This window comes from Castor canadensis, chromosome 8 (assembly GCF_047511655.1).
Source record: "Castor canadensis chromosome 8, mCasCan1.hap1v2, whole genome shotgun sequence".
Taxonomy (NCBI): domain Eukaryota; kingdom Metazoa; phylum Chordata; class Mammalia; order Rodentia; family Castoridae; genus Castor; species Castor canadensis.
This window is the reverse complement of record NC_133393.1, coordinates 6,785,212-6,807,310: the sequence shown is the minus strand read 5'-3', so window position 1 is coordinate 6,807,310 and position 22,099 is coordinate 6,785,212. Positions and strand designations below refer to the sequence as shown.

The window sequence follows — 22,099 nt, the reverse complement described above, 5'->3', positions numbered from 1 at the left end:
CCTGATAGGTGAATAATAAGAGAAATTTTAGAATGAGTTGGGGATGATTCCTTAGTTCTGATTTAGAACATTTGCCTCAGTAGATTCTGAATACCCAGGGAAGAGCAGGCCTATGCAACAAGACCACAAATTACATTTTGGCAAGTTGAGTTTGAAATGGATATTAAAGACACTAGTGGAAACACTGAAAGTATCGCCACTCAGTAGGAATATAAGCATCTCACAAATGCAAGCCACAGATCTCATCTTTAATTTTACAGTAGCCACATTTGTAATTAATTAAAAGACACTGCAATTAATTTTAATAATATATTATCTCAATATATCCAAAATATCATTTCAACATAATCAGTATGAGAAAATGATTAAAGAATTCTATATTATTTTTAACACTAAGTCTTAGAAACATGGTGTATAATTTACCCTTACTGCACATCTCAATTTGAACTAGCCACATTTCCTGTGTTGGGTAGCTATGTGTTTCTAGTGGCTATAACACAAGGCAGGACAGATTCTAAAAGCATTTGGATAAATCAGTCTGGAATATAGTACAGCAGTATAGACCAGAGGGAAAAAATGAGAATCATCAGTGAATGGTAACTGAGGTTATGAAAATAACCCAGATTGCCTGCAGACATACATGACTTGAGAAGAAAGGAAAACTCACAGAACCTTAGCAGGAACCTGCATTTAAGGGACAGAGAGAGGAGCTTACAATGAGATCTAGAAGAAGCACACAAAAAAATTTACTGATAGCACCATCCTTGTTCTAAGTAATTATACATAGATCCAGAATAAATTACCTAAATTTGTGGATAGATAAATCCAAGAACTACAGGAGACAAACCATCACTAATGGGCTACTGGACAAAAATGTTCACTTGGCATGTTTTTCTGAAGTGAGGTTCTGAAATAACATCACCTGTTCAGGAAGACTGAGGTTTATAGAAGGTTGGTAGTAGAAACAGATGCTAGGAAAGGAACACTATCCAGAATACTGTGCTCCTGCAGTAGGTATGTTTGCAAAACCAGTGAGAGCGAGTCACACCCATGCACACCACACATTTCTCTTTTAACGAAACACAAAATTGACTCTGCATTGTACAGGTTGGCAGTTTGTTCTTCACCCAGATATTAAATATGGTGGCCAACTGAGAATATTTGTGTGCTTCTGTCAACCTAGCTGCTAGCATTGAGTCATGGGAACCTATAAAATGTGAAGTACTACAAATGTACAACACCAATCAGATTTAAGTAAGTCAGTGAGAGACAGAAACAGAAAATCAGTAATGTCAAACAAAGGACTTACTTGTAGAGAGGAGACCTAACAAGGAAGAAATCACTCTCCAAGCTTGAATTTTAGCAAATGGTGGGGAGTGGCTTGTTTATGCAGCTAAATAATGCCTCCTCCCTGCCCTCTGTGGACCTCTTGCTGAGGGAGGGGTGTAACAGTTTAAAGTGAAGACAGCAGGGCACTTGTGCCATTTCTGATCTCCATCAACATGCAACCCCAAAAGATCATGATGTTAGAGCTTTGTAAATCAACTCTGAGGGTGCTTGCCCCAGGGCAAATAGCACAACAAATTAATCCTTTCTCCATGAAATGCAACAAAGTTTGTATGTATGCTGAATTCAAATTGCTCATTAGCACTGACAAGTTCCTAATGAGGTTATAATGCCCTGGGACAAAGATCAAGCCACTAAGCACAAATAGCTAGGGATAGAATCATAGAAGGATGAAATTAGAAGGACCTTACAGCACTGCCACTCAAACTTCAGTGTGAATCACCTGAGCTTTCTGGCTCGGGATGTCCGAGGTGCAGGCTGGGCCGAGATTCTGCATTTCTAAGGAGTTGCATGGGGCTGTTGATAATTCTAGCCCATGGAAGACACATTGACTAACAAGACCTTAGAGCTCATCGAATCCAATTGCTCTATCCTAGATGTGAGGACACAAGGGCCAAGCAACTTAAAATTGAAAGCATGCTGATACTTCCCCAGATCTAATTTGAGTCAGGTGGATAACTGTCCATATGTGGATCAACCTGAAAATTTTAAATAGAAGGGGGTTACCAATCATTCTGGTTTTCATGGTACTAAAGAGGTTTCTAGAACATAAGATTTTCCATTTTAAAAGTGAGGAACACTCCAGAAAAACCAGGGTAAATTTTTCACATTTGTGGGAGGTCTTTCAGACTACTTAGAATACAGCATATCATCTTCCTATCCTTGTGAGACCCTAAGTGGTGAGACCATGACCTGACTCCAAGGAAAGGACTTAAGTGTCCTGCCTGAGAGCTCAACGAGGAGATGCTTAGACAAGGCTGAAGCTCTGCAGAGTCTTCTGCCACCACACTAACAGGTGTCCTTCCAAGAGAAAGACCAACATCTCAAAGCAAAGCATAAAAAGGAGTACTGCAAATACGTGTAAATAAATATCATATAAGCATACAGTGTTCCTCTTTAGCTAGCTCTTTAGATTTCTATTTTATTTTCCTCATTTGTAAGACTGAAAATAAGAAATAAATGGAACTTTTATAGATCTCAAAACATTCCTTAAAGTTACTTTTGGTAAAAGTATTCAAATGACAATAAAAATCAGGCTGCATTTTTGAGAACAAAAAAAAGTGATGTTCAGAATGATCAAAATTAGAAATGAAAGTATATCCTCCATTATTGCTATTTTCTCAATGGAGTTTGGCCTGTTAAATGAGAAAGAATAATGAATAGTTTGGAAAGAAAATATAAAAAATGATGGACTAGCCAATGCCAGCAGTGTATCACTAAGCCTTCAAAACAGAATGACAAGGTACTGATTCTGTATGCACTCAAAGTGCAGCATTAGTGCAATCCCGACCACAGTGATTCTCACTTTCTGGAGTTTACCTGTTCAAATAAGATGCCAATTTGCTCTGACTAAATTACTTGGCTTAATATTCATGGACTTAGGACACTTAAAACAAAGGAAGGAAATAAGTGTGGCTAAATATATACAATGCATTTAAAATAGGTAAAAGAGAGAACCTTAGACACTCAGCAACCATTACCTGGAAATTAAAGAAGGCAGAAGCAATCCTATTACACATTATAAACAGCCAGCTGCTGACTTAATGGTAGTTTGAGTAGCATTACCAAGGAGTCCTTGCTCCACTATTGATAGGAAAGGTATTGTACGAATCCGATAGTTCATGAAATTAACAAGGAAAATGAACTGGAGTGAAGCAACTTGGCAAGTAATAGGAGGCATCAGCAATTGCTTCCCTGGAGCATATTGAACACTTAAAAGAGCTTGGGGAGAGAACATGTATGTAAATGAGAATGGACATTATTGGAACTTTTAATAATACTTTTCATTTCAATATATTTCGAATTGTCTGTTGGTTGCAAGTCTTTTAAAGAAGCAGCTATTAGCTCAAAATCTCAATAAGAGGTCATGGGCTAGGATATTCATATCTGCCATTTGATTCAGCCTCAAAATTACCATAAACTCATGATTTGACAGTTGTCAAATTTATTCCCACTGCACTGTTGTAGAACTAAATACTTCCACGAATCAGAAAACAATTTCTCTTTTATAAGCTTCAAAGCCAACATAACATATACATGCACACCGGCAAACCAAACAATGTAGTTAATTCTACTTACAAACCAATAGACATACGATGAAAGAGAACATCCTCCCCACAGACACTGCCACTGACAATTTGACTGAAGCTTGCATTGGCCAAACAAGAAGCTGGAAGTGTTTCCATGGAAGCAAGAATGTGACTTTTATTTTTCCCAGACAAAGATCCATCCAAGTCTTCCAAAATTGCTGAATGAGGAAATGGAAATGCTACTAAGTTTGGAGAGTTTATAAACTTCAACTGATTGGTCTTCACAGTGAATCCACCTGTAAATTAAAAATCAGAAAGACTGTTACACAATGGCACAAGACCATTATCACAAAAGCTCCAGTACTTATCACTGGAGTTCGAGTACTTTAACTTGCATATTTATACAGTTTTATAATTCACTTACATATCCATTCAAGATAAAATAATCATAAGTATTGATTGTATGCCAGGTTGTGTGTGCTGGAGATACTGGGCAGGGGGAGGGGAATGGAGGACCAAGAGCAAATGGCCCATCCACAATGCAACCTGTGCTCTAGGGCAGTGATTTCTTACCAGGGTGAGTTTTGCCCTCCAGGGGACATGTGGCACTTTTTAGAATCATTTGGGGGCCATCTCAATTAAGGGATTGGCAGTGCTACTAGAAATTAGTGGGTAGAGTCCAGGGATGCTGTGAAACTTTGTACAAAGAACAGGACTGTCTACACAACAAAACACTATCTGGTCAAAACACCAATAGTATAAAGGGTGAGAAACTTGTCTGGTGAGAAATAGCAGCATAGAGCATTAATTTATAAAATACTAAACACTAAGATATTATGATATAGCCTTCCAGTCTTTTTGGCTCCCATTCCTCTATGGTGAGTCTAACCTCATCAACAACAACTCTAACTCTGAGTTTTATATTTTAAATATTCACCCTTAAAAATGATGTTCAATTTAGCATTAGTGTAAATAGCTTTAGTAATATGTGTTCTAAGTATTTGCTCTAGGGTTACACTTCTTGGCATTTTTCCTACCACAACCACCGCCACTGCCAGTCCAGATGCCCAGGAAGAAACAATGACAGTGACTGTTTAATTCATAATTTTTATCATTAAAAGAGAAAAACAGAGCACACACTTTCCAGTACATACATTGCCATGCAGTTGAGTTACGTACATTGTAAATTATAGGACAAAGAAAATAAAAAGAATAAGATACACATAGAGGCTCTAATGTTTTCATTTTGGATCCTAGTAGAGTACATGCAGTGAGTTAAGTCATTCATGAAAGATTCCACAAGTCTTTGTGTAATTCACTTAACATCACAGACACATGCAGTTCAGTCACATGGAAGATTCTTTTTTTATTCCCCAAGCAAAACTTGGTCTTTGGAATTTCTGTTTTTTGCACATGCTTTTTCTAATACCTAGAAACTTTTCCCTGACTATTTTTCCCTGGCAACTTTCAGTTTACTGATCAAAACCCTGCTCAAGAGTTACCTCTATGAAATCTTGCCCATCTGTTGGTCCTTCACTGACCATGTTCAGTTCTCTAGTGCTGTACTCATCACTCTGACAATCATGGGCTTATAGATTTATTTTTGTACTTAAGACAGGAACTATGCATCTTTTCATCTTTAGTTAAATCCTAAAATAGACAATTTTTAAGCAAAAGAAGGGATTTTTTTTGGGCCAAGATCATCTAGTGAGAAAGGATAAGAGCTCATAAGGAATGGTATGGTTTTTACCAGTGGTTTATGAATGATATGAAATAGTGAGGCTATTAAAGAATTGAAAACTTATGATTTGAAGTGTTTGCCATGAGGCATTTTGTTTCCATTACTTCTACAATCTTAAACTCAGATGTTCCCCTAAATAAAAATAATCTTTGACTCTGCCTACATAAGGAAAGAAAAACACAGAGACTTGCTGATTATTCATTTAATTAAAAAAACAAACAATTATCTAAATTGGTGATTCAAACCACAAGAGTATATTTACTGGAATTACTTGGTTTGGCTGTTTACAATGATCAAACCAAATAGATTGCTCTCTTCCTCTTTTCACATTGGTCAATGAATCCTCCAATGTATTTCTTACTTCTGAGATGTGATTAACAAGTAAGCAAGAATCCCCGTGGTTATCTTTTTGCATTAAACTGTTGAAAACATTAAGCACCTGAACTCTTTCAGCAGAGACTGCATGCTGGTTAGTTATGCCCATGTGTCCATCCATCCATCCAACTCCTTTCATTCATTTTATCAATATACTATCTAGACGATACCATTTTGTCTGCTATGTAATAGTAATAAAACACTAAGCAAGGCAAATGTGATCTCTGACTTTATGAAACCCAAAGATGAGCTAAGACAGAACACAACATAATGACAGTAGTGGTCACCATGGCAGGCAGAGGATGCAGAGCTGGAGAAGACACACTGTGAGTACCTGGCCTTCTCTAGAACTTCTTTCAGAAAATGTGAGCAACATTTTCTAGTGATACAATCTTATAACTGAAAGACATATTGACTCACAAAGGCTTTGCCACCATTTATCATATTCACTTGAGCACTGAACTTATGTACCATCTGTCCTGTCTATTCGAACTTACCCTGTCCTTGGGAGCAGCCTGAACAGGTTCTGATAGCCACACAGTTGAAGAGATCGAAATTAACAAAGGTTGTGTTAGAAACCATCAGTTCCTGTCTTTTGGGAGTTTTAATTCCAGCTGACATACACAGACTTTCCTGTGATTTTTAAAAAAATAAATAAAAGAAAAAATCAAAATATAAAAACTAGCCAGATGAAATACAGTGCATGACGCACAAATAAAAATAATTAAAAGAATAAAAAGACAAGCTACAGACTGAAAGAAAATACTTGCCAATCACATTTATGACAAAGAACTATTAGCTATAATACAGAAAGAATCTGCAAATCTCAATAGTAAGAAAACAGACAACCCAATTTAAAATCAAGAACAAAAATTAAAAGGTGCTTCCCTAAAGCGTACAAAGATGGTATGAAAGTAATCACATGAAAAAATGCTTTATGCCATATGAATTAGGGAACTGCAAATAAGATCTCAATAAGATACAATCTACAACCATTAGAGTGGCCGAATTAAAAAATGAGAATAGCAAGTTACTTATGAGACTGAAGAACAACTAAAACGCATGCATTGCTGGTAGAATGCCAAATGGCACAGTCACTGTGGAGCCAGTTTGGCAGTTTCTGAAAGATAAACATGCTCTTCTCCTTTGACCTAGAAATTCAACTCCTAGGTCCTTATCTTAGAAAATGAAAACTTATGCTCATACAAAACCCTTAGATGAATGGTTATATCATTCTGTTTGTAATCAGCAAATATGGAGAACAGCTCGAATGTTTTTTAATAAATTTGTAAGTAAATAAACTATGTCACATCTGTATAGAGAATACTACCCAGCAACAATAAGAAATAAAATACTTGGGTGAATTCACAAACACACTTGGAGATGAAAGAAAACAGTCCCAAACGGTTGCATATCATGATACCACTTACATAATTATTGAAAGGGTAAAACTATAGTGACAAAGGTACATTAGTGATTGCCAGGAGTTAGAGGTGAGAAAAGGATGGAGTTCAAGAAGTTGAGGTTGATGCCACTGTTCTGTATCTTGACTGTGGTGGGGGTTACACAAACTTATACATGTGTTAAAATTCAGAGAACTGTACATATTACAGTCAGTTTTTCTATACTTGATGCAGAAAAACAAACTTTAATAAAATGTCTAAAATGAAAGCAACAAAAATTGCCTTGAAGATTTTTCAGATAATCTCTTCAAAAAACCCATTCTGTCAAGTTGCTGGCCTTGGATACTCCATTCTTAAAAATCATCACAGAGTTGAGGATTACTAGACTGTTTTCAAAAGCTCCAACATGGAAAAAAAACAGCAAAAAAAAAAAAGCAAAATAAAAGCTGCTGAGAACAAACTCAATGGAGACAAAGCCAGAACAGACAAAAAACTTAAATACTAGTAACTTCAGAGAAATAACTATTATATGCATAAAGCAAAGAAGGAGATTATAAGAAAAGAAAAAAAATAAGCAAAAGAGGAGAGCAGAAATAAGAAGTCCAATTAAAACTTGAGGAAGTACCCTAGAAAGTAGAACAACAACAACAAAAACAAACAGAGGTGGAAAATCAGAAAGTGAGATTAGGCATACAATCCTAATATTAGGATCCTAATTCTAATCTAGGTTCAATATCCAGAAATACTATTTCCCATAGAAGAAGAAAGTATGGAGGAGACAATTATCAATAAAATGATTGAAGAAAAAACTTCCCAGAAAGGAAGGATAGAGTTTTTCAGACGGAAAAGTTCTGCCCAATACCTAACACAGTCGTTAAAACAAAGAGCCACACCAAAGTAGGCAAGGTTTTAAAAGCTCCCAAAGAGGCAAAATAAATAAATGTGTACATATAAAACACCCAGTATCCAAGTATCTTAGAGCTATTCATTTTCAAGATTAGAAGTTAGAAGACAGAATACTGAGTTAAAATTTCAAGGCAAAATTAACTACAAGCTGGTATTCTGTAATTAATAGCCTCACAATGAAGGGTTTCCATCTGTGGCCTCAACACTTTCACTTTCCAAAGTTGTCTTTTCCCAGAAAGTTTTGATAGGCTGTGCTCTAATAAAATGAGAAAATAAACCAGAAAAAAGGAAGGTATGGGAATCAGGAACAAGAATTCCAAGACTAGAGAGCCAGGAAGGAAAACTGTGGAGGGTGGGAGTGACCCAAATAATGTATACACATGTAAGTAAATGCAAAAATGATTCTAAAAGATAACTGCAAAAAAAGAAAGAAAAAGAAAATTGTAGGATGCTATGAAGAGAAATTCCAGGTCATGCCAAGGAATCCTTCTCATAACCTCTGGTGCAAGTGCAAATGCTCTGGATTGTTGTTTGGCATTATCTCCTGAAGGGATTCTGTAAAACCCAATAATCTTACAAATTCAGATATTTCCAACAGAAATGTATGCACACTGACACCAAGAGATATATAGAAGAATGTTTATAAATGATGAGCAAAAACTAGAAACAAACAAAGTCTATCAATAGTAGCACAGCTTTAAAAATGTGGAACATGGGACTGGAGGTGTGGCTCAAGTGGTAATGTGCCTGTCTTGCAAGTCTGAAGCCCTGAGTTCAAACCCCAGTCCCACAAAAAAAAAAAATGTGGAACATAGAATGGAATGCTACATAGTGATTAGAATAATAAATTATTGCAATACAGAAAGACATGGATGAATCTCACAGATATTCTGTGCCAAAGAAGCCATATATAATGTGATTCCACTTATATAAAAGTCAAAAAAAGGGAAAAAAAATCAGTCCATATCAACAGGAATGCATCCTCTTTGACTGTGAAGTCAGGAATAGGGTTGGGAGTGGGAGGGACAATGAAGGGGACTTAGGAGTGGGTGATGTCCTATTTCTTTCTGAGTGGTATATACGTAGTTGGTTTGCTTTAAAAAATTCTACTAAGCTCTTCCCTTGTGGTTTGTGCACTTTTCTTCATGAGTGTTATATTTCCACAAAACATTGGCTTTGGAAAGCAGAACAAATACTAGAGAAAATACAGAGGATGAGAGGATAAACAGAAGATAAAACAGTTGAGGTACTTGCACTGCTAAGGTAAAGTTTAACGGTGCTAATGTAATTTAGATGTTGTCAAGACAAGCTGGCATGGTAACAATTTAAGGAAAATAACCAAAATAATAAAAACAGAATGAATAACTTTCAAAGGAAAAAATATTAAAAAAATACAACACAACACAGGACAAATCGAATTAGAAAAGAAGAAAACTGATTGCAAACTGAAAGCATAAAATAAGACAGTAGAAAAAAGTGCAAATATGTGATAAGCATCAGCATGTGGATGGTAATTGAAACCATGAGAGGAAATGAGATTTCTCCCAGGGAGATCAGTGTATTGGGAAGAGAAGAGGCCGACAACAGAATTCAGAGTAACAAAAGGGTGAAAGGCATAAAGTGAGGAAGACAAATCCACAAGTGAAAATGGGAAGTGACCCCTAGAAAAGAAAGGAGGAAAATGAAGAAGCCCCCATCAGCACCTGTCTGAATAAGATATTTTTAATTCACATTTTATTATAAAAACTTTCAAACACCTAAAGAAGTTGGAAGTATAGGGAATTTTCCATTTACTCACCACTCAGATTCAACAATGAATTCTTTGTCCTATTAGTCTTATCTACTTTTTTCTGCAGAATCAATATGAAATTACTTTGCAGACATTATAATGTATCACACCTAAATACATAAATGTGTACCACCAAACATGCATCTTACATAGCCACAATACCGTTATCACAATTTAAAAATATCTAGCAACTTTTTAAAATATCAAATTAATTTCAATAGCAACAAAAAGACATCCACTCTGCAGATACTTCAAAAGAAGGGTGACCATCAATCAAATCCAAGTTAAGGTGTTTCTACATGTGAAAGACACTTCTTGTACAGAAGGCTGAGACAGCAGCTGCAGACTGCCCAACGTGCTTTGTGCTATAGTGCATCTCTTTTTCATGAACATTAAAATTATTCTATCCATCTCGACATATAGGTATATTGGCTGTAAGAGTACCAACATGTACACAAGTATGTTTAAAAGAAAACTAACCCCTCTAATGATAAAAAAGATCATTCAAAAACTATCTGTTTAAGCAGATGAATCCCTGTTAATTGCATGCTACCAATTAAATGTGGGTGTAGGTCTAGAATAGAGAGACCAAATCCTCTGAAAATCTTCATTCCTACAGTAATGGTGAGTGGGAAAGTTAGAGGCTAACATCACAGTTCCATCATCACACAGGAGCCAGGCATTCTCTTCTTACTGTATTTTATTATTATTTTTGTGGGGGAGGGCAGTACATTATGATTTAAAGGACCTTGCGTTTGCTAACCAGCACTCTACCATTTAAGTCATTCCTCTAGCCCTTTTTGACTTAGGTTAGAGTCTTTTACTCTATGCCCAGGCTGACCTCCTGCCATGGTCTTCCTACGCATGCTTCCTGCACAGTTGAGATTGAGGATGTTCACCACTGTACCCAGCTAATTTGTTGATATGGGCGCTCACTAACCTTTTGCTTGAGCAGGCCTCTAACCACAATCCTCCTGATTTCCCATCCTAAGTAATTGGGATTAAAAAAGCGAGCCACCACATCTGGCCTTTATTTTGTTTGTTTTTTAAACATCTGGCACCAGGAGAAAAAGGTATTTTCAAATAAATCAGACAAATGTGTTAATGTGTTAGTTAAAGATTGGTGGACATTTTTCTTCTTGTTTTAATTATAAGATTTCTCAGAGCCTTTAATATGCTTTTTTGAAAATTATTGTATAAATTTAAGGCATGCAACATGATGTTTTGGGGTACTTGTAGATAGCAAAATGATTATGACAGTGAAGCAAAATAATACAAGTCTCATCTCACATAGTTAATATTTTTGTGACAAGAGAAGCTACCCTTTATTTATTAACAAAAACTTGCCAGGTATAACCCTTGCACTCTGGAGGCAGAGGTGGGAGGATCACAAGTTAGAGGCCAGCCTGGGCTACATAGTGAGAACTGGTCTCAAGAAAAAATCACTAATATGATACAATATAATTGAGGACATTTGGTCAAGACTGGGGAGGCTGTCACAGTGGCCCTAGTTCCAAACTACTAGGCTTGAGTCTTATGCTATCATTTGACTTCTCAAATGACAAGCTCCATTTCTTTACCTATAAATTCAGAAGTTCTAGCTAGATCACCATTTGGGTAACACATAGCTCTGAAATTGTATGGTTTTATGATTTGCATAATGAACTGGAATCTAGACTTCCCTAAAACAAAACTGTCCAGCATTTTCCATCAGGAGACTTCTGTCCTGCTTTTCAAGTGAGTCACACCCCAGGGCTGTAATTATGTTTTAGTATCTCATGATAAGCACCCTTTTGTCATAATTTATATCTCAATGTATGTCACTCTCCCATTAATTATGTCTATTTAACATCAATTAAGACATGGCAGCATTAATTTACCAGGACAGTTGGTTATGAAGTTTGATGGGCATTTTGTTTTTAGCATCTACTTAAAGGTTCTTTCTGGGACACTTAGGGCTTTTCATCTACCAGCATCATAGAATCTAATATGAGTGCAATCTCCTCTTTAACACTGCATAGTCTAAAAAAGAAGAATTGTCTCTCAAGGTTACCACCTTTTGGAGAAAATGAAGAACTGCCAGGTATTCATCTCCTGAAAAGGAAGGTTCACAGGAGATTTAACTAAACAAAATGAGAACCAAATATTGAATGCAGTTCAATAAGAAAATTATTCATAATATTTGGGGGGTGGAATTTGAATTCAGGGCTTCCCACTAACTAGCTAGGTAGCTGCTCTACTGCTCTAGGTAGCCTAAATTATTCTTCAAGCTACTAATGACTGCTATGATTTAGATGGAATTATAACACTGAAACCCTAAGTACATTTGAAATTTATTATTAACATTATGGTCCTCAAAAAAACCACTCATCTAAAGTGTACAAGATTAGCTAAAGAATCCTGCTAAAATTATATACCCTGGATCATCAGGGAGTTTGGTACATATGATTCTGCCATGATAAACAGTGTAAAAGAACCTTGAAAAGGCACTTACCTTGTGGGCAAAATGACCAAGTAAGAAGCTGTCAGTAACTGATGTATTTGCTTCACTTTCTAAGATGTCAATTCCAAAATCTCTGCATGAATAAACTTGGAAGTTTTTCAGGTGGAGATTGCTACTTCTAAAAATCTATAAAATAACAACATATGTTATGGCAAAGGTCTGAGTCTTGATTTCTTTTATTGCAGACTTCCTGAAGCTTCTTTAATTATTGATTAAGATAAATAAGCACACTATACCATATTTCAGTAGCTTTTGTCCATCAATATCACTACAGAAATGTCAAAGTAACCATGAGGTCAGCACTAACTAATCCCCTTTGTAATGCCCCTCCATATTTTCATTTCTCCTTACAGTAACCAATACATTAAAAGGTCAATGTGACTCCCCCACTTACTTAAAATATCCTACAGTGGCCAAATCACAAAAATCAATGCAGAAAGACAACATCGAGGAGCTCCAGTGCTAGCATTTTCCTCAATATGGCATACATTAGCTTACACAGTCAGAAAATTGCAAATATACAGTAAGTAATTCAGCATGACTACAGATTCACTGTGTGTATTCAACATATCTTATGTCTGCAGTATATATTTGTGATGACTTGGGTGAGTGTACCTAAACAGGGATCGAGTAACAACAAAACTAGTGTGGTAGAGCTGAAAGAAACCTCCCAGTCTTCACTTTCACCTGTCTCTGATACTAACTAGGTGATCTTGGGTAAGACACTTAACTTCTCCTAGGTCTCGGTTCAACTATCTTTAAAATCAGGATCAAGGTCGGGATTAGTAACTAACCTAACACAGATCCCTTGCCGCATTAAATTGTACCATGTTCACATTCATATTTCAACTAGAAGTCTCCTATCAATTAAGGCTAAGATATCTTTGAATTATCACACTATAATATTTACACATAAACAATTCATCTTTTTTTGGTACTGGCATTTAAACTGAGGCTTCAAGCTTGCTAGGATGTGCTTTACCAGTTGAGCCACACCCCCTGCCCACATCAATCAGTCATTGCTGATACTAGTAGTTCTTATAAATCATAAATTTATTTAAATAAAAATAGGTCTGAAGTGAACTGATAACTTGACAATTGCCATTACCTAATTATAGGCACACACAAATAGAGACATTTGCAAGAATACCTACATTCAAAAACAGCTAATACCTATCTTAGCTAGGTAATCTACTGATATAAAAAGAAACCAATGTACAATAGCAAAATGTACCTTTTTGTGTAAATGTAACTTTCACAGTATGCTTTCATTTTTGTCCCCATCTTTCTGGAAGAATTAGTTTGCCTGCCTTTATAAAACTTGAAGACAATAAAATACTTTTCTCAACTCTTACTTAACATAGAAATTGAAGGGTCAAATCATTTGGTTGGAATACAACAATTCTTAGCCAAGTATTTTACCCTCTAAACAGTTTTATCTATAAAAGGAGTAAAATAGTGATATACCTTCCCCCAAAGTTGAGATGATTAAATGATAAAATGTCCCAGACTGTTATATACATTAACACCAAATATACATATAAGCTTATTTTTATAAACAATAGAAATTTTCTGCTCCACATCAGTTGTTGTCAAGGAAATGCAATAAAACCATAAAGAGATACCTGTGAGGATGGGTGTTAACAAGCAGAAAGACCAACATCTGTGAGGACATGGACAAAAGGCACCTTAGCTGGGTGTAGAAGCCTGTAATGCCAACACTTGGGAGTCTTAAGAAGGAGGATGGCAAGTTCCAGGTCAGCCTGGACTATATAGTGAGAGAAAAGAAAGAAATTGAAGACAAGAAAGAAGGGAGTGAGGGAGGAAGGATGGGAGAGAGAGAGAGAGAGAGAGAAAGGAAGAAAAGAGACAGCCCTTGACCATTGCTGATGGGAATGTAAATTAGTAGAGCCATTATGGAAAACAATATGAAGATTTTTTAATTTTAAAAGAGTACTACCATATGACCTAGCAATTCAACACTAATCATCTATCTAAAGGAAATAAGTTTAATATGAAAATATCTGCACTACATGGTCATTGCAGTACAATCCACAACCAATAAACAGAACCAAACAAAGTGAAAATCACCTTGATAAATGGATAAGGAAAATGCAGCTCTACTCAGCCTTTAAAAAGAAGGAAATCCTGACATTTGTGACAACATAAATACACCTAGAGGACAGTATAGTAAGTGAAATAAGCAAGGAACAGAAAGACAACACAGCATGCTCTCACTTAGCTATGGAATCTAAAACAGTCAAACTCAGAAGCAGAGTGTAAAATGGTAGTTACCAGGAGCTGGAAATTTGAGGGAAGATGGACAATTGGGAGACGTTGGCCCAAAGATATAAAATTCCAATTAGTGAGGAAGCTCAAAAGACAGACTGCACAACATGGTGACTAAGGTTAATAAAAATGTATTTATTTTCATGGCTTGAATATGAAATGTTCCCCAAAGGTTCACGTGTTGAACATTTGGTTCCCAGCTCGGTGGCACTATTTGAGGAAGTTCTGGAAACTTTAGGAAGTGGAGCCTAGCTGGAGGAAGGCAGCCCCAGAGGGGTGCTGGTTCCTAATCCTTTCCTCACTCTCTGCTTCTTGCACACCATGATGTAACTATCCACCTATCCACGTGCTCCCACTGCTATGATGTTCTTCTTCCTTACAACAAACCCAGAAGCATGGAGCCAAGTGACCATGGACTGGACTTTCTGAAACCATGAGCCAAAATTAATCTTTTCTCCTTTTAAATGCTTATGTCAGGTGCAGCCATGATAAAACTAACTAATATGGAAAATTGGTGCTGGGAGTGGGGCAAGCCAAGACATGCCTTATAAGATGAAGAATCTTCTCTGCTACATAGGCCTGGAGGTCAAGTAACCATAGACTGACCATTCTGAAACCATGAGCAAAAATAAATCCTTTCTTCCTTAAGCTGTTTATGTCAGGTATGTTATTCACAGTGATGTGAATTCTAACTAACACAGAAAACTGATGCCAGAGAATAGAATTCATTGCTGTGATGAAACATGACCATGTGGTTCTTAAGCCTTTGGAACTGGTTTGTTGGAAGAATTTGGGAGAGTTTGGAGATGTAGGCTAGAGAAACTCCAGAATAATGTAGGCAGAACTTGAAGGGTGATTCTGATGGGAGGTTAGACCAGAAAGCCAACAGAAATGCAGATCGTAAAGACTGTACTCATGGAAGTTTCAGACAGGAGTGAGGACTCTACTGGAAATTAGACTAGACACCTCTCCTCTTGTGTACTAGCAAAGAGCTTATCTACACTTTGTCCATGCCCTGAGACCTTGTTGATACTGAATTTAAAAGTGGCAGACTAATTAATCAAGTGGAAGAAATTTCAAGACAATCCAGCATTCAGGCTGTGGTATGGGTATTGCTATCTGCTTTTGTCCATGTTTATAGTGCCAATGGGGAGGGGAAATATTGAAGTTTGGTCAGAAAAGCTGTGTAAAGTTGGGATTTAAAAAAGCATGGTTTCTGAAGAAAGCAGAACCATTTAAAAGTAGGCAATTACTTTGAATAAGGACAGTAGGGAAGATGCCTTGAGGACATCTCAGGAATTGATCAGACCCCACTTTTGCAGGCTTAATAAGGTAAGTTTTAATTCCTTTGAAAGACTCTGCTTTGAGAAGATAGCTCAGGGGAACTCTGTTCACAAAAGGCCACCTATGGAAAAGTTTGCCTATGTTCAGCCAACAAGGCATTTGGAGGCTGCTGTAGCCATGTCCAAGAGGGTCATGACCTTGGCTTATGCATATGCTGACAGTTTTGCAGGCATGCAGAATGCAAGACTTAGAGGGCTTCCACTTAGATTCCAAAGGTAGGCCCGGGAGGCCAGGAAATTTGTGGCAAGATCAGGATCCCTGCAGGCAGCTCTTGAGATAATGAGGCATGAAACAGTGAAGGTAAAATTTAACCTGGAATGGAGACCTCATGGTGTTGAAGATGTCAAAAATGTGGAATGTCTGCCAAGAAAAGCCAGAGGCAGTGAGCAAAGCCAGTCCAAGAGAGTCTGCATGGACTACAAACAGCAAGACTGTCGTGGTAGTGACTCTCAATTCCATTGGCCCCCATATACTGCCACCCTATGCCCAGATGAAAGACATGAGCTACAAGACTTAGCATTTGTCCTACTGGGTTTCTTTCTTTGCCCTACTGGGTTTCTTTCTTACTTTGTCTGATCCTGCCTTCCTAATCTCCTATTCCTCCCTTTTAGAATGCAACTGTTTCCTATGTGCCATTGCATCTTGGAAGTTTATAACTTGATTTTTGATTTTTGCAAAGGCTCACAGCTAAGAGTTGCCTTTGAGCTTCATGTGAGACTTTGAACTAGGGCTTTGGGAAATGATGGAAATATTAAGACTCTGGAGATTGTTGGAGATGGACTAAATGCATCTTTCATTATGAGATGGTCCTGAGCCTCTAGGTGCTACTAAAAGATACTTATTAATGCCTTCCATGTGCTGGGATTACAGGTCTGCACCACCATGCCCAGTTGACTCCATAAGAGTTCAACTGGAGGGCTCTATAGACCCTGAAAAAAACCTGACTTTAGTAAGTACCTTTTAGTATTTTTGCTTCATTAGGTGATTTCCTGTAGAAGAAGACTACCCAACAGCAGGGAGACAAAGCTTAAGCCTCTGCAAGGCATGAATTGATTTTCTGCATAGGAGGGCTCTTCACAAATGTTTCTGTGTGATTAGTCACCTCTGTGTTCATAGTGCTATGGGAAACAAAGTATTTCATAAAAACTAAATGAAAACAAAATACTGAATATGATTGTGAGTCTTCCTGTTAGCTATTCTAATTATATTTTGGGGGGATTTCCTGGCTCACAATTGTCCTCCTCTTATGGGATGTGTGAAATAAATGTTCGACTTTTGAACTGTGACTTAATTTCTTGTTTTCGTTCTGGTTCCTGAATGCTCTGTAAACATAACTCTTCATCCATATATTGAAGGTTTCAGATTTCTAAGCCACAGGGATCAAATGTATGTATTGTGGGGAGATAGCATGGAATAGTGACCCTGAACTATTTTTTATATGTTACTATTAACAACAAGCAGGCAATGATTCCTTATAAGAAAACCATTGCAATAAGAAAAAGGAAATGATTAAACTTTTTCTGTTCTAGATTAAAGTAAGAATGCCAGCTTGAACTGGAATTGTGTTCTAATGATGAACTGTGCTTTTTCTGAAGACAGAAGCATGTATCATTCATGATATTAGAGTAACAAATGTACATTTTTCCTGGATTCTGCATCTGGTTGTGCTACTAATCAACTCTGAACATCTGACAAGTCCCTTTACTTTCTGATCCTGAATTTGTTACCTATAAGTAGGAACAAGAAAGGAAGAATGGATGAATCTCTACAATAGATCTCTCCTGGTTATAAATATCCACTGTCAAATTCTGTACTAGGACTATAAAAAGTGGCATAGAGGAAATGACACAACCCTAGATTGCTGACAGACAACTTGTTCACTCAACGAACATTCCACATAAATGTGATGACAATGACTCTCTGAAACTGTGCTGACAACACAATGCTCCCCTTACCAGCAAGTTACTCCCCTTTAAATAGAGATGTGTGATACACTGATGGAGAACACAAGTAACACTTATAATTTTTTAAACCTTAAGAAACTTACCTTGGCACCACCTGCACTTCCCCAAACCATGAAGTTTTGTAACAGAGAAGGGCCAGTGTCATAATTCCAAGGTGGATGAAATTTAGGATACACAAAGAGACCGTACCTAAAAAGTAAAGCAAAAAAAGAAATTAAGCCAATTGATATGTTCCTAACACCCCACTTTTTCTCACTGGATTTAAAAAAGGTCTTAAACATGTCTTTTTATTTTTAATCTATGTATAGTGATCACATATATTTATTTACCATGTGGTACATCGATGCATGTATTCATTGTGTAATGTTAAAATTAATAAAAGCATACTTAACTCCTTAACATTTATCATTTCCTTATGATGAGAATACACAAAAATCCTTCCAGCTCTTCTGAAACGTACAATACATTATTATCTGTACTCCCTCTACTGTGTGATAGAACAAACTTATTTTGTCTCATTATAACGTAGTAACTTTTGACCAACCTTTCTCCATCTTCGACCTCCTTACTCTTCCCAGACTCTGATAACCACTATTCTACTCTCAACTTCTGTGAGATCAACTTTTGTAGATTTTATATGTAAGAGATCATATGGCATTTGTCTTTCTGTGTCTGACTTGTTCCATCCATGTGATTCCACATTTTTAGGGTTGAATAATTCTTCTGTGTGTGTGTGTGTGTGTGTGTGTGTGTGTGTGATATTTTCTTCTTTCATAAGTTGATTGACATTTAGATTAATTCAGTTTCTTAGCTATTGTGGATAGTGCAGATATCTCTTCATCAAACTCACTTGATTTCCCTTGGGTATATAACTAGTCACAGAATTGCAGCATCACACAATAGTTTTATTTTAAATTTTATCAGGATTCTTTATGCTGTTTTCCATAATGGCTGCACTGACTTATATTGCCACCGATAGTGTACACATTTTCCCTTTCCTCCACATTCTCACCATCGCTTGTCTTTCTGTTTACGGCTATTCTAATATCTACAAAGTGATATTTCACTATTATTTTGATTTGCATTTCCCTGATTGCTGATTTAAAGCATTTTTTTCATGTACTTTTTAGTCACTTGCATGTCTTCTTTTTGAAAAATGTCTCTAGGGCTCCTGCTCATTTCAAAATGGAATTGTTTGGGGTTTTTGCTGTTGAGTTGTTTGAGTTCCTTATATATTCCAGACTTTAACCCCTTATCAGATATAAAGATAGTGAACATGGGAGTATATCCCTCCTCTCTGACTGTCCTAGCTCATCCACAGCCAGTCCACCCTCTGTGACCTGAGCCTAGATCTTCACAGAATGTAGATGGCCTGCTGCTTATATTCTACCAAGCCCTCCAAAATTCACCCCATCTCAGGAGGATGGTCCAGCACTCATAATCCCTTCACTTTTTATTATTCTACCTGGAATGCCCTACCACTGCTATATAGGTAGGGCTACATTCTTTCCTTATATTCCAGGACTGCCAACAGCTGCTGGATAAAGATGTCATGGTCATGGTGACAAATACATCACACATATACTAATCCCAGCCTCACTAGCACTTCAACATTGCTTAGCAGTTGTTGATAATCCTTCTCTACTCTTGTTATCATTCTCCGTCATGACAGCATTACTAAATTACTATTATCATAATTTTTTATACAATCAATTATTGAGTACCAGGTACTCTCCTTGGTATACTGTACATATAATCTTTAATTTTCACACCAAACTTTCAATGTAGACTTGTCCCCATTTCACAAATAGGGCTATTAAAAAATAAAAGAAGGAATTTACTAAGAGTAGAGTTAGGATTTGATCAGAGACTGACTGGCTGTAAAGTTAGCATCTTGGTCATACTTCTCAAATACTCCACCCCACGCTGACCTTGTTTTCTCTTTCTTTTCTCTTAGCAGATGGTCTTACCCTGTACATTACGAAGTCTGAGCAAGTCTCCTTTCTTCTTGCAACGACCAAGTCACTGGCAAATATTGCTTCTTCAAGCCTGATCTCCATTCAGCTCCTGAGCCAGGCCCACTAGCCTCCCAAGGTCCCTGCGTTATCAGTTGTTCTCAATCCCTTGGAAATTCACTTGTGTCTCTGTTGAATTCTCTCTAGCTACAAAAGGGATGTTCTGTTCTGCTGGCTTCTCAAGTGACACTTTTCTCTTCCCTTCACCACCAAACTTTTATAATCAAAATGCTTACACAGAAACAATGGCCAAGACAAAGAAGCTAAGTGTCCACAAATGATGAAGGAAGGAAGGAAATATGAGATACACTTACAATGTAATATTATTCAATCTCAAAAGCAAAAGAAATTTTGCTATTTCATGGTAATATTCATGCTATTACCATGAATATCCAGGATATTGTCTGGATGAGGCTAACTGTTCACAGAAGAAAAAAAAAACACTACATTTATTCAGAAATCTAATACATTCAAAGTGATAGAAGAAGAGTAAAATAGTAGCTGCCAGTGGCTTCAGAGGGCAGAAACCTGGGAGGAATTAGTTAAAGGGCACAAAGTTCCATCTATGCAAGATCAATAAGTCCTAGCAATATAGTATTCAGCATCGTCCTTGTAATTAGCGATGTTGTATTATAATTTTGCAAGGAGGTTATGTCTTATGTCAGGCATTCCCACAATAATTAAATAATAAAGAAGGAAGAAAAAAGACTTTTAGAGGTAATGAATATGTTTGGGGTGCAGATTATGGTGTTGGTTTCATAGTGTATACTTATCTCCAAACATACCAGGTTGTACACACAGCATTTTAGATGTCAACCAAACTCTAATAAGGTGGCTTAAAAGTATACTACAGTATCATCAAATGTCAAAGAAATGCCAAAAGTTATGCCCTATTTGTGAATGTTCTTCAGGAATATGTTCGGTCACAAGCATTTTACCAACATTTTCCCAATGTTACCTTGTACAAGAATGCGCGATGTTCTGAGTGAAGGAGAAAAGTGGAGCTTGCGATGTTTGCCTGGTCACAAGATGGAAAAAGTAGCCATAGCCAGCAGCACACACCCTGTTCCTCTACAGAAATTAAGGATTGTTAAAAAAAAAATGTTAAATTGCTGAAAAGAATGACTGTTACTTGCATTTTCTACTTTTTTTTCTTCTCTTCTTGTCAAGGTATGGTGAAATTTTTCTGGACTCAATTCCCCACCACCACTACCACCACCTCCACTCACATGGAACCAAAAAGTTTTTCATTCTCCTTCCTCCAAGAAACTAAAAGATGTTCAAAGAGAGACATGAGAAAGGCTCCATTTTCTGATGAATCAGTCCTGGTTTACTTTGCAAATCAACTGCAAATGAAAGTCACTGCTGGGAACTGAAGAAGGAAAAAGAGAAAATCGGGGTGTGGAGGGGTGGATCTGTCACTAGATCCTGATCAAAAAGATTCTCCAGCTTAGTGAAAGGGACACATAGGTTGAATTATCTACTTTTCCTTATCTTTTAAGAAAGTTATGACCAAGGATACTAATAACACAAGCAGTGAAGATTTATAGAGAAGTCACTATAGTGCAGGTACCAGATTTAAAAGTTTTGTTTATTTTCACAATTCTGTGACCTATGTATGACTATTACAATTAACACAGCGAAGAAACTAAAGTTCAGAGAAATTGAGTAACTTTCTCAAGGTCACAGGATCGATAATTGTCAGAGCAAACTCCATCCAAGTTCAAGTCTGGAAATATTCAAGACCGTAGCCTAAGATAGAGGAATGAAGACAGGATATAGAGCCAGGATGCCAAACAGCAGTGTGAAAGTAAAGAGTCATAAAGAGTAGAGTACAAAGCAAGGTCCTGTTGCCAAGTTAAGGGAAGAATCAGCATTTTTTTCTGTGGCCGCCTCAGTAATGGACCTAACAAATTGAACAATGTTCTTTGCAGAAATCAATGTACCATGGACATTCAAGCAAGAGAAATTAACTGTACAAGTAGACCAGGTCCTTAACTTGTACATTGATAGTCACTAGGAAAAAGTGTAAGTTAGCCTTTCAGGAGCCAGGTAGCCAGGTGGATGGAACTGGGTAAAGTGTTTGATTTTGCTACATAAACATAGATTTCTCCTAAATTAGAGAGCAAGCTTTAGGACAAATTTAACTGTGGAGTTTCTCTTTTTACACCAAA

The 22,099-nt window shown here is 37.0% G+C and overlaps 1 protein-coding gene across 9 annotated transcripts in view; it reads right to left on the bottom strand.

The window, feature by feature from the left end:
* The window catches only part of Pkhd1 (PKHD1 ciliary IPT domain containing fibrocystin/polyductin), a 468,594-nt gene that overhangs the window by 241,792 nt on the left and 204,703 nt on the right, over positions 1 to 22,099 (bottom strand). For all 9 annotated transcript variants that reach the window (XR_012450616.1, XR_012450617.1, XR_012450618.1 and 6 more), the window contains 5 exons: positions 20,884 to 20,996; positions 17,994 to 18,099; positions 12,305 to 12,439; positions 6,210 to 6,345; positions 3,646 to 3,892 (listed from right to left, as the gene is read on the bottom strand). Coding sequence is in view for 6 of the 9 variants with exons in the window: in XM_074081972.1 (XP_073938073.1) it covers positions 3,646 to 3,892; positions 6,210 to 6,345; positions 12,305 to 12,439; positions 17,994 to 18,099; positions 20,884 to 20,996 (737 nt within the window). In the remaining 3 variants the exon portion in view is untranslated. The remainder of the gene's footprint in view (positions 1 to 3,645; positions 3,893 to 6,209; positions 6,346 to 12,304; positions 12,440 to 17,993; positions 18,100 to 20,883; positions 20,997 to 22,099) is intronic.